Source organism: Phasianus colchicus, chromosome Z, assembly GCF_987193195.1.
Source record: "Phasianus colchicus chromosome Z, bPhaCol1.hap1.1, whole genome shotgun sequence".
NCBI classification, from domain to species: domain Eukaryota; kingdom Metazoa; phylum Chordata; class Aves; order Galliformes; family Phasianidae; genus Phasianus; species Phasianus colchicus.
In genome coordinates, this window is record NC_143476.1 from 49,863,542 (window position 1) to 49,876,216 (window position 12,675).

Consider the following 12,675-nt stretch of genomic DNA (forward strand, 5'->3'; position numbering starts at 1 on the left):
AAAAAAACAAAAACACCCCCGGTTCAGGGACCTCCTGGCACCCCTTGAAGGCCAGCGTGCGCCCCAACCGCCATAACGGTCGCCTTTCACAGAGCGTTCGCCTGCTTGCCCGGCCCCGCGGGCACCACCCTTCCCGAGCGAGGCGGTCCCTTTAAACGGCGCGCACGCTGCGGCGCTACCATTGGCCCGAGTGGCTCAACAACAACAGCGCGCGCCAAACTAAAGAGGGCGATTGGCCACGCCTTCTCCTCCTCGTCCCACCCACTCTCTCGCTGCGGGCCAATCAGCGAGGGAACGGAGTGCGGCGCGGCGGGGCGGACCCGCAGCCTGAGAGCCCACTCAGTTTCGAATCCTGCCGGTGGGCCGGGCGCCGGCCCAATGGGGCTATAGAGGAGAGGCCGAGTCCCGTCTGGGCCGCGCCTTCAAGGGGCGGGCCGTCCAGTTTCTCGCAGTGCCATTGGCTGGTGCGAGTTGCCGTCCCTGACACCAGAGCAAGGTTCGGGGATTGGCTACGCCCAGGCGCGAAACGTAACGCGGGAAAATCCCGGGCTCAGTGCGGGTGTGGAGGGTCGCGGCGTTGGAGACAGCGCGGCTGAGACGGAGCTGAGACTGGGGTCGGCGCCGCTTCGGAAAGGTGCGGGGGTGCCGTGGCTTTCGCGATGGCTGGGGGCCGCCGCTGACTGCGCGGGTCCGCTCGGGGGTGGCCGCGGAAAGGGAGAAGGTGCCGAGAGTTGGCGATGAGCGACTGAGGCGCTGCCGGGCGCTGCCGAGCAGGGAACTCCGTGTCTCTCCATCCGTCCCCGCGGCGCGGGCGAGCAGTGCTCCCGCGCCCTCGGTCCCTTTCCCGCAGCAGTCAGCGCGGCCATGTCGGAGCGGCCGCTGGGCCCTCCAGTGGTCCTTTGCCAGGACTCGCCCAAGCGCGTCCTGGTGTCCGTGATCAAGACCACTCCAATCAAGCCGTCCCCGCGGCGGGACGGCGAGGAGCCACCGTCCGCTCCGCCCGTTCCCACTAGCCCCGGCTTCAGCGACTTCATGGTATACCCGTGGCGCTGGGGCGAGAATGCGCACAACGTCACCCTCAGCCCCGGCGGGCCCGCCGCCGCCGCCCCCGTCCCCTCGTCCGCCCAGCAGCCCTGCGGCGCGGCGGCAGGGGATCCCACCCGGGACGATGAGGAGTCCGGCAGCCCGAGCGGCGGTGGACGGCACCAGCACCTGAAGGTAAGGACCGCGACCACGGAGAGGGCCCGGGCGCTGGGAGGGTGCCGGCGGAATTAAAGGGTGTCCCGGGCCGCCGCCACCCCTCCCCCGCCTGTCCTCCTACCGGAGATTTAAAATGAGATCACTTCCGCCAGTATCGCGCGCGCTGTGGGGCCGCCACCCGTGCAGGCGGAGCCATCGGGCCGTCTCCAGCAGGGCCAGCTCCAACAGTTGTGCTGACAGTAGTAGCGGGCGCAGTGTCGCGCGCTGCGGGAGCTGCCGTCACCTGCTGACTCCCGCCTTCCCCGCCCGCTGCCGAGGGTGGTGGGGCCTTGCTTCCGTGCTCGTCTTTTCTGGATCGCTCTGCTGAGGGCAGAGGAGGTTCTTAGGGGTGGGGGCGCCTCACGGGGCTTTTTTATAGAGCTTGGCTAAGAGCTAAACTGTTGGAGCTGCAACGTCCCTAAGTTACCCGATGTCACTAACTTAGGATAGCTGTGGGAAAGTTGCTGTGTGTCAAAGTGGCGTCTCGTTCAGCTTTGTTTCGGGCTTCTGGGGAAGCACAGTCCTTCAACGTCCTGCTTCTCTCCTCACAGGATGGCTTACGGCGTGGCCGGCCAAGAGCGGACACAGTCCGTGAGTTGATAAATGAAGGAGAGCACTCCTCTAGCAGGATCCGTTGTAATATCTGCAACAGGGTGTTTCCAAGAGAGAAGTCGCTGCAGGCACACAAACGCACACACACTGGTAAGCGAGGAGGTGAACAGGTGACGTGGGCATGTGACCAAGAAACTGAGTAGGAAAAAATAAACACCTCCATCTGTTTGTGAATGTAACGGTTTAACCAGTCATGCTTCCCTCCCATGCTTGTTCGTGCAAGCAAAGAAAAAGTCTTTACAACCTTCCTTTGTGACAGGTGATACAGCGGCAGTTTGGCTGTAGCACTGGAAGCATGTATTGTGAGTTCTTTATCTCCTCCTTTCCCAGATTCTCTTAGAGGGAGAGCACTTCACAAGCTTGGCATGCTGTTCTTGGTAGGATTTATTTTAGTCTTAGTCTCTCTGCTGAGACTTCTGTTTTCTTCTTGTTTGCGCACTTTTCAAATAATGATCAACTGAAGTGGAAGAGGAGGAATTATTTAAAAATGGCTGGTAACTTTTACAGTGTAGTGCTGGACAGCTTAAGATTGAGGAAAAACAGCTCTACAGTTGTCTCTTCTAGCACCTACTTGTTTCAGATTCACTTTCTGGAGCACAGGTAATCACTGTTAATTTACAGATCTGTGCGTACAGAGAGGTTCTAGAGGTAACATGATTAAATTAAGATCCAGTATCAACTCATTCATTACCCAGACAAACTAGAAACAAAAGAGAAGTGTTTTTATATCTAGTAAGTACTTATTTTTTTCCCCTTCAAGTTATAATTTTTCACTTTTGCAAAGGAATGTGAACTATGATACTGTATACAAACATAATCAACAGTTGAGTGGAAAAACAAAAAACCTTGGCTTCTACAGTTTTTTTTTTTCTGACTCAAGTGTATAAGGCAAATCTATTACTAATCTTAAGCACAAGTTTTCTTGTCCTCTTGAGGCTTTCATTTCATGTGCTGGAATTAGTTATTGAACTTGTTTGTTAAATATGAATGACTTAATTGAGCTGAACTTACCATGGTGTTACTCTTTTGACTTAATAAGTCATTGTTACCTTTGTTTTGTCATCCTTTCTGAGCAGTGCTGGCATGGGGCTTCTTTGCATAGTAGAATGCAATCAGATTCTCTTCAGGCAGGAAGAAGATGCCTGTTATTTATCTCAGTTCTTTTCATTGCAGTTTGCATGGAGAAGTCATTTTTAATAGATGGTTGAAAACTTCTGTAGCTGGATTAAGTTTTTCATGTTACCTTTGCTTTGCCATTAAAACTTTTTTCAAGCAGTCTACTTAAACTCAATAGTAAGATACTTCTGCAACTTCTTATATTGCTATATTCATAACCATTGTTACTTTACTCTCGTTAAGTCCACGTTAATGATAATACATCTGTGGTTACAACTTGAATTACATTTCTTATCTATTTATTGGTTTTACTTTTTATGTTTCTTGCTCTGTAGGCACATTTTCACAGGACAAAGCTTATGTAATGCTGTGTAAGAAGCTTAAGTTAAAAACAAACGAACAAAAAAACCCAACACTAAGTCATTTCAGTGTTTCCCTTGGGGTTGGGGGGAAAGGTATTATCCAGCAACACTGAATATCTGGAGGTAAAAGCTGAGCTCTGCTGTCTGCTACACTGAGGCTTTTTGAGTACATGCTAGTGTCTGAGTGTGTTAATGGAGAGTTTGCATGTATGAACCTCAAGCTGAAGGTGATCACTGTACTGTGACTCTGCTTTTCTATTCAGCTTGTCTCTGCTTTTTTATTCAGCTTTCACAAATCTGTTCTATTGCTATTTTTAAGGTGAAAGACCTTATTTGTGTGACTATCCAGATTGCGGGAAAGCTTTTGTTCAGAGTGGGCAGCTCAAAACTCACCAGCGTCTCCACACAGGGGAGAAACCTTTTGTCTGCTCAGAGAATGGTGAGCCATCAAATAATAACTTGTGGCTTTCAGAATCAAGGGCCATCTAGTACTAAAAATGTATGTGCATTCTTATTGCAGCAGTCTATCAAAGGTTTGGATCTTAACTTTGGAGGAGATTCGAGGGAAGAGAGGAGCTAGAATAATCTGCGTAACGATGCAAACTTGTATCTAAAAATTGCCCGTGTTGTTATATAAGTTGCCAATACTGTTGTCAGTTGATAATAAAATATGAAATGATTGGGAATGTTATTAGTCTTGCATATAAAGGTTACTAAACCTTGCTTTTTGTATAGTGAAGAAGGCTGGATTCAGCAAGATATGTATTGTATAGATACTATGCTTACTTGGTGGCTTTCTGTAACATGCTTTTCATTGTCATTTTGTTTTTTAAGGCTGTTTGAGCCGATTCACACATGCAAACCGCCACTGCCCCAAACATCCATATGCCCGGCTGAGGAGGGAAGAGCTCACTGACAGACTGACTAAAAAACAGACGGCTGATAACAAAGCTGTGGCTGAGTGGCTAGCAAAGTAAGTTTCTGCCATAAAAGTGGCTGGAGAAAGCACTGCCATAAAAGTGGCTGGAGAAAGCACTCTATTCTGAGGGGCAAAAAAAAACTACCCAAACACACATGCACAAAAAAACCCTCCCAAAAAACCAACTAACAAAGAACAAACCAGAACTGGTATGCCTCTAGTGTTATTCAGTCTAGCCTTGCCTCTAACACCGTATGTAGTTTAAGACAAGATTCCTCACAAGACTTTTGTTCTTTCTCTGTTGTTTCTTTGATTGAACGCGTGCTAATACCTGGCCTAGTTAGTGGCTATAGTCTTCCTACTGAATTTGCATCTATATGAGGATCAAGAATAGGGTATGCATGAGTAGTCTGCTGAGAATACCATGTGACAGCATGATATATCACAGATGTTGTTTGGGTACTTCACACTGAAAAAGTTTAATAAACGTTTCTGACATCTTAAATACTACCATTATAAGATCTGAAAGATAAAACTAAATGCAATGCTCGGTCATATACAAGGTAAAAAAAAAAAATAAATAAAAAGTGTTTTGCCAGTTTTGAATGGTTGTTGCATGTGCTAAACATATTTTAAAAAGCATTCCTCATGTTTCACTTTGTAGGTACTGGGAGACTAGAGAACAGCGTTCTCCTGCTTTGAAAAGTAAAACAGTCGAGAAGACTGATCAGGAACAGCAGGACCCAATGGAATATCTTCAGTCTGATGAAGAAGACGATGAAGAGAAAAATAGTGCTCACTCAGCTGCTCGCCGCCGCCTCCAGGAACAGCGTGAACGAATGCATGGTGCTTTGGCTCTAATTGAGCTTGCAAACCTAGCTGTGGCACCCACACGACAGTAGATACATATGGAATTTGCCTATACAAAATATATTTCCTGGTGGCACTTAACCAGTTAGATCCTGGACATAAGCTAAGCACCTTATTTGCTTGTTATAGGCTGCTATTCTGTAGAATTTATGAAGAATGTTGTTGCTCCATAACATGGGGTAGGAGAATTGCACTTTTTGTAAGGTTAAAGATAGTTGTAAAGTTTCTAAGTATTTTTGTAAATAGGGGACTGCATAATGCAGGGTTAACAAAGTTCATGTGGGAAGCTAGATTTTTGCAAGGTTAACTCATTTGAAGCAGTTTTCACAGGAAGCACTTTTTGAACAGCATTTATGATTAGCAGGATGGTATGGTACATGTGGCCAAAGAAGGCTGACAAAAAGAAAAGTATTTATCTGAACTATTTAAGCAAATTTATATTAAGTGATAGGTCTGAAGATACTGTAAGCACCAATGAAAAATATTTTTCTAATGTCAGTGCGTTTTTTTTATCTTGTGTCACTGAGGTAGAAGGCAAAGCTTAGTTATGGTGACTTGTAGAGGGGAAGAAACTGCTTCATGCAGATAAACCGTAGTCACAGTCTTCGCTGTGACTGCTCAAAGTATGAGGCTTGACTTTGTTATTTTACATTTTCTGATTTGATCTCAGCAGAATCTCTTAGTAGCACTTGTTATTCCTGACCCACGATGTTAGGAGCTTTTGCACATTGTTGGTTTTATCTGAAAATGATTAGTCTTGCAAATTCTAGACAAAGGTAAAAAATTGGTGATATTTTTTCAGATGTCTTTGGACCCTGTAATGATTTGGCACTTGTTTTTGTTAATAAGGGGTATCTACAGGGTGTTGTGGTTGTAGTAAACTATTTTAGATCTCTTATTAGCAAACACTAAGTTTTAAAGTCTTGCTTTTACATGTTTATTAGCACATAGAACCCCTGTACTTTTGTGCATAAAGCCACCTTAATGCTTTACTTAAAGATAACATGCCAATTTTGTGTTCACTAACTTTAGCACAGCTATCAGTTTCTGCAACATTGCAGAAAAATATTCACTATACAACTAGAAAATAGGCTTCCAAAGATAGTTACAAGTGTGTTAACAGTGTGATTTCATATATTTCCCAAATAAATGAAGTTACAGAACGCTGCTTGGTAAACTCAAACGCTGATATAAAATGTTTAGTGAAATATTTTGTTACTTGTTGAATGTTGTATACTTGGGAATACCATTGTGTCATGGTATTTTTTCTGTATTTTGCTTGGAAGACAACCGGAGAATCATGATATGCTAACAGTTGTTTTGAAAGTGAACTTGTTTTTTCTTTTTTGCAGTTGAGCTACTGCTTTAGGGGATATTAAACATTTATTGTCCTGCTTGCTCTTAATTCTCCCTTCCCTCTGAAGGTCAGAAAATTCAGATGAGAAGGGAAGCCACTTTCCCTCTTGTTTAAATGAGAGGAAAAATTTACCAAGCACTAGAAACAAACTGACTAGATGCCTACTGATTTTTCCAGAACAGTAGTTTCTTTTTACATCAGAAAACTGTGACTGTAGAATTATGGTCTTTGTTAATCTTTTGTGGTAGAAAATCCTATTAACCTAGTTTGTTTATCATTATGTTTTGATTCACTTGACTTAAAAAGTCATTGGATATTTAAAAAAAAAAGAGTGTATGGAATGTAATTAGTTTTGTACTAGTTATATGGTTTAATTTATGTTTTCAATTCCTAAACTCAGCTGTCATCAGGCTCATTTAAGTATTTTGAGCTTAAAAATATGTAACTATTCATACTCATTCCTGGTGCCTGAGCCTATGTAAATTGGGTAACTCAGGGTACAGATTTTTAATTCTTCAAATAATATGATATTAACTTTTCAGTTTGCAAACAGCCCGATCCCAAATGAGCCCTCAGCGTGAAACTGTTTTTTCTGATTTGTAACTCAGAATTGCTTCTACTATTTCACAGGACATCCAATTGTTGTGACTGCCAGCCAGCTGCAGAATGAAGTCAAAGCTTCAATAGATGACTTCTTTTTTTTCCCTCCGGTCAGCTGTAGTGCTTTGGTCAACTTGAAAAGTATTTCTTTCAGTATAAGTATGCTGAATTCTACTTAGATGCTTAGACTAAATTCAGACATTTTGTGTTTTGTATTGTGACAAGTTACTGTTAAAATATCAAGTTAAAAAAATTGAGATGTGGAAGGTTGCTTTATATATTAAGAAGTGATTACACTGAAGAAATCTTGAAGATTACTGTTTGGCATGAGTTAACAACAAAACAGTGAATGTGTTGTCACTTCAGTACTTGCTTTGAATAAAAGTTTGGTTCAATTTTCAAGTTTAGTCAATGTGCGTGCTGTTTTCTATTCTCCCTTCTCTACTACCAGCCTGACATGTCACAGAACAGAGGTGGTTATTTCTCCTGATTGTTGAAATTTTACACACGTTCACCACCTGGAGCACGTCCTGAGCCCCTTCCATCCCTACTACTTGTCCTGTCTTCCACTCCCTCACACTTGACAAAATATGGAGAATTTTTGAAAATAAAGCCCAGGTGAATTGTGTTGAGGCAGCTCCCAGCGACTAATTCGCTGGAATTCGCATGTGTTCGTAGAGAACTCTTCCTTGAGGAGATGGCTTAAGGAAGCGGGTATCGCGCTTTCACGAGCAGTACTTTGCTGAAGTGACGGCACGGGCGCCCTTTGTCGCACTAGGGAGCGAGGGGAACCGCCGCCCCGCGAGCTGAGCGGGCAGAGCTCGGCGCCTCATCCGTTCCGGCCGCCCTACCCGCCTCGCGCCACCAGGGGGCGCGGTGCAGGCCTTCCTGCCGGGTCGGGTCGCGGCGATTGCCCGTGTGTTGGCCGGGCGGCGCCTCGCCCGCCGCCGTCCCCGCCCGAGATGAGCGGCCGGGGCGAGCCTCCTTGGCGCTACCCAGGGTGCTTTCGGCCATTTTCTACTCCTTCTTCATAGTGTTGGTGAACAAGGGCCTGCTCAGCGCCTACAGTGAGGGGCGACGGTGGCGCAACCACGGCCGTTGCCTCCCCTCTGCGGGTCCTGGCGGCGCGAACCCAGCGGCGCCCCCGACGGAAGCGGGCAGTAGCGGGCGGCTACCACCCCGCGTGGTGCTTCGCTGGCAAAGAACTCGATAGTGCACTTTCGCCTACCCTGCTGACAGGGTACCGAGGCAGAGATCTGCAGGGTGCTCACTAGCTGCTGCTCTTCAGCACCTCGCCTGAAGGTGCTCTTCAGCACCTGTGCCTTAAGGCGCTTATGGTCCCAGAGGGCGAGATATCTGTAGAAGTAGGCAGAACCATACTAGGTCTGGCTGGATGGGGTCTTGAGGACCACAGGTCCCAGAGATGGTCCTCGGGAAGTCCTCAGTGGCTATTGACATAGTGATCTTGATGCTGACAGTAGTGCAGCAGGTTCGTCACAGCTGTCATATTTTCCCTCCCAGAGAAAGATGCACATTAGTTCCTCCATTCAGATAGCTGCTAGGTCCTATGGATAAAACCTTTGCTCATCAAAGTGGTTGTTTCCTGGTAGCCAGGTATTTGTAAACAGCTAGCTAATATTTAGGAACTGATAGTCAAGGGTTGGCAGTCACTTGTGTAAAAGGAGTTTTCCCCAGCATGGTTCACAGCCATGTGCCAAATTCTAGTGTGTACATTCAGATGTTAAGTACACAGCACTCTAGTGAAGGTGACCTTGGTCATAGGATGTAGCACATGGGCTCTGTAGATCAGTCAGGACAGAGCTCTGTGCACCACTGAGTGTGTATGCATGCTGCAAGAATGGCAGTCCCAGCTGTGTCCTTGATGCTGACAGCCATCTGACTCTCCTGAAAGCACCTTTCTTTACTCAGGTAGCCAGAAAAATGAACTTCAGAGGTCACTTAGTCATACCAACACTGAAGACCTGCACCTTTGACTTGATGAGAATTTCTGTATAGAATCATAGTCCTGTACCTACATTCTCATCAGTAATATTCTTTAGAATCATAGAATCATAGAATCACAAGATTGGAAACGGCCTATAAGATCATCTAGTCCAACCATCTTCACATTACCACTGGTACCACAAGCTACTAGACAGTATCTCACAGCTCCTCATCCAGACGCCTCTTGAACACTGCCAGGGACGGCGACTCCACCACCTCCCTTGGCAGGCCATTCCAGTGCCTGACCACTCTCTGAGAGAAAAAGTTTTTCCTCATGTCTAACCTAAACCTTCTCTGATACAACTTGCTGCCATTTCCCTGGGTCCTGTTCGTTGCCTGGGAGAAGAGGCCAAAACCCTCTTCACCACAACCTCCCTTCAGGAAGTTGTAGAGTGCAATGAGGTCTCCCCTGAGCCTCCTCTTCTCCAGACTAAACAATCCCAGCTCCCTCAGCCGCTCCTCATAAGATTTGTGCTCCAGACCCCTCACCAGTTTCATTGTCCTTCTCTGGACATGCTCCAGGGCCTCAACGTCTTTCTTGTAGTGAGGGGCCCAAAACTGAACACAGTACTCGAGGTGCGGCCTCACCAGTGCTGAGTACAGGGGGACGATCACCTCCCTGCCCCTGCTGGCCACGCTATTTCTAAAGCAGGCCAGGATGCTGTTGGCTCTCTTGGCCACCAAGCACACTATCGGCTCATGTTCAGCTGAGCATCAGTCAACACCCCCAGGTCCCTTTCCTCCTCACAATCATCCAGCCACTTGTCCCCAAGCCTATAACGCTGCATGGGTGCAAAGTGCAGGATCCGGCACTTGGCCTTGTTGAACCTCATCCCATTCACCTCAGCCCAGTGATCCAGCTTATCTAGATCCCTCTGAAGGGCCTCCCTACACTCAGGCAGATCCACACCACCTCTCAACTTGGTGTCATCTGCAAACTTACTGAGGGTACACTCAATTCCCTCGTCTAGGTCATCAGTAAAGATATTAAAAAAGATAGGCCCCAGTACTGACCCCTGGGGGACACCACTTGAAACGGGTCGCCATCTGGACTTAACTCCGTTAACCACTACCTGTTGGGCACGGCCCTCTAGCCAGTTTCTTACCCAAAGAAGGGCATACCTGTCCAGACCACAGGCAGCCAGTTTTCCCAGAAGAATCCTGTGAGAGACCGTGTCAAAGGCTTTGCTGAAGTCTAGGTAGACTACATCAACAGCCTTTCCCTCATCTACCAGTCTGGTCACCCAGTCGTAGAAGGAGATGAGGTTGGTCAAGCATGACCTGCCTTTCGTGAACCCATGCTGGCTGAGCCTGATCTCCTGGACACCACGAACGTGCTGTGTAATCTCACCCAAGATAATTTGCTCCATTACTTTCCCTGGTACCGAGGTCAGGCTAACAGGCCTATAGTTCCCCAGATCCTCCTTACGGTCCTTCTTGAAGATGGGAGTCACATCAGCAAGCCTCCAATCCTCTGGGACCTCTCCAGTTAACCAGGAGCGCTGATAGATGGCTGAGAGTGGCTCGGCAATCACCCCCGCCAGCTCCCTCAGCACCCGAGGGTGTAGCCCATCCAGTCCCATGGACTTGTGACAGTCCAGATGGAGGAGGAGCTCTCTGACTGTCTCCACCTGAATTGCTGGGAGTATATTCTGAGTAGTATCCCAGACTTCCAGATCAGGGTGTAAAATGCCCAGAGGATAACTGGTCTGGCTATTAAAGGCAGATGTAAAGAAGGCATTGAGGACCTCAGCCTTCTCCTTGTCCTCAGTGGCCACATTCCCTGTTGCATCAAGTATAGGATGAAAATTATCGTTGGTTCTTCTTCTATTGATATATTTATAAAAAGATTTTTTATTGTCCTTTACTGCGGTGGCCAATCTGAGTTCAAGTCGGGCTTTTGCCTTCCTAACTTCCTCCATGCATACCTTAGCTACTTCCTTGTAATCTCCCCAACTAGCCTGTCCCTTCTTCCAGAGGACATAGACTCTATTTTTCTCTTGGAATCTCAACAGTAGTTACCGGCTCATCCACACTAGTCATCTTCCCCAATGGCTCGCCTTACGGCACTCAGGGACAGCCTGTTCTTGTGCCTTTAAGATTTCCATGTTGAGGAGCATCCAGGCTTCCTGGACCCTTTTACCCTTAAGAAGTGACTCCCAAGGGACCTGTGCTACAAGCGCTCTGAACAGATCAAAGTCTGCCCTCTGGAAATTCAAGAAAGTAGTTTTGCTGGTGACTCTTTTGACACCCCCAAGAATAGAGAATTCTACAGTTCTATGGTCGCGCTGCCCAAGACGGTCCCCAGCCTTCACTTCTCCCACCAGTCCTTCTCTGTTAGCGAAGATCAGGTCTAGCAGGGCCCCACCCCTGGTAGGCTCTCCTACCAGTTGCATAAGGAAGCTATCCTCCACGCACTCTAAAAACCTCCTGGACTGCTTCCTCTGTGCTGTATTATACTTCCAACATATGTCAGGGAAGTTGAAGTCTCCCGTGAGAACAAGTGCTAGCGATCGCGTGACTTCACGAGATGCTCATAAAATGTTTCACCCAACTCTTCATCCTGTTTAGGCAGTCTATAGCAAACCCCCACCAAGATGTCTCCCCTACGAGGCCTTCCCCCTGATCCTTACCCATAGACACTCAAGTCTGTCATTACGAACCCCAAGCTCAAACATCAAAACAGACTTTGATATAAAGGGCCACACCACCACCCTTCTTTTCTTGTCTACCCCTTCTGAAGAGCTTGTAGCCGTCTATCACAGCACTCCAATCATGGGAGTGGTCCCACCATGTTTCAGTAATAGCAACAAGGTCATAATTCGCCTGACTCACAATCGCTTCCAACTCTTCCTGCTTGTTGCTCATGCTGCGTGCATTGGTATAGATGCACTTCAGTCAAGTCATCTGCCTCACCCCCAGCTTACGCATTGTTTCCTAAGCTTATCTCTTGTGAGACCTCTTTTGTCCCCTTCACTCTTCGTAGCTAGTTTAAAGTTCTTTCAATAAGCCCTGCTAGTCCTGCATTAGTATTTGTTGCCCCCTTTGAGATAGGTGGGTTCCATGAACAGACACCAGGCCAGGGGCCGAGTAAACTGCCTCATGATCAAAGAACCCAAAGTTTCTGGCTCAACACCAGCCTCTGAGCCAATTATTCATTGCTCGTGCTTTCTGATCCTGCTTGGTATCCCTTACTGCCCCCCCTGAAGGTATAGAGCAGAAGATCACTTGAGCTCCCACTCCTTGAACTAAACGCCCTAAACCCCTGAAATCTTTTTTCATAGTTTGTAGACTTGTCTGACCAATTTCATCACTGCCCACCTGAACTGCAAGTAATGGAAAGTAGTCAGATGACCTAACCAGCTTAGGGAGTTTCCTGGTTATGTTCCTGACCCGAGCCCTAGGAAGGCAGCACACATCCCGATGGCCTGGGTCAGGTCTGCATATGGGGCCCTCTGTTCCACTGATAAGGGAGTCACCCACCACAACCACCCTTCTTTCTTTCCTGTCAGAGGCAGTCTCAAGGCGTGGGGGTGACCGCCTTGCCCTAGGCTCTTTCCTAGGCAGATCCTCCATTACCTCTCCACTCACCTCCC

The 12,675-nt window shown here is 47.2% G+C and overlaps 2 protein-coding genes across 2 annotated transcripts in view; both read left to right on the forward strand.

Annotated features, from left to right (window-relative positions):
* ZNF367 (zinc finger protein 367) lies at positions 1-7,933 on the forward strand. Its single transcript, XM_031608188.2, has 5 exons — positions 1-1,218; positions 1,791-1,941; positions 3,649-3,768; positions 4,164-4,302; positions 4,913-7,933. The coding sequence occupies exons 1-5, from the start codon at positions 865-867 to the stop codon at positions 5,148-5,150; spliced, it is 1,002 nt and encodes a 333-aa protein (XP_031464048.1). The 5' UTR covers positions 1-864; the 3' UTR covers positions 5,151-7,933.
* SLC35D2 (solute carrier family 35 member D2) overlaps positions 5,484-12,675 on the forward strand; it is a 24,672-nt gene continuing 17,480 nt past the window's right edge. Inside the window, 2 exon segments of the mRNA XM_090131886.1 lie at positions 5,484-5,582; positions 7,854-8,155. Coding sequence (XP_089988012.1) covers positions 5,484-5,582; positions 7,854-8,155 — 401 coding nt within the window.

Coding starts and splice junctions, on each gene's coding strand:
- ZNF367 (XM_031608188.2), top strand. CDS start 865: ATGTCGGAGCGGCCGCTGGGCCCTCCAGTGGTCCTTTGCCAGGACTCG. Junction 1,219..1,790: donor GACGGCACCAGCACCTGAAG/GTAAGGACCGCG, acceptor CTCTCCTCACAG/GATGGCTTACGGCGTGGCCG. Junction 4,303..4,912: donor GTGGCTGAGTGGCTAGCAAA/GTAAGTTTCTGC, acceptor TTCACTTTGTAG/GTACTGGGAGACTAGAGAAC.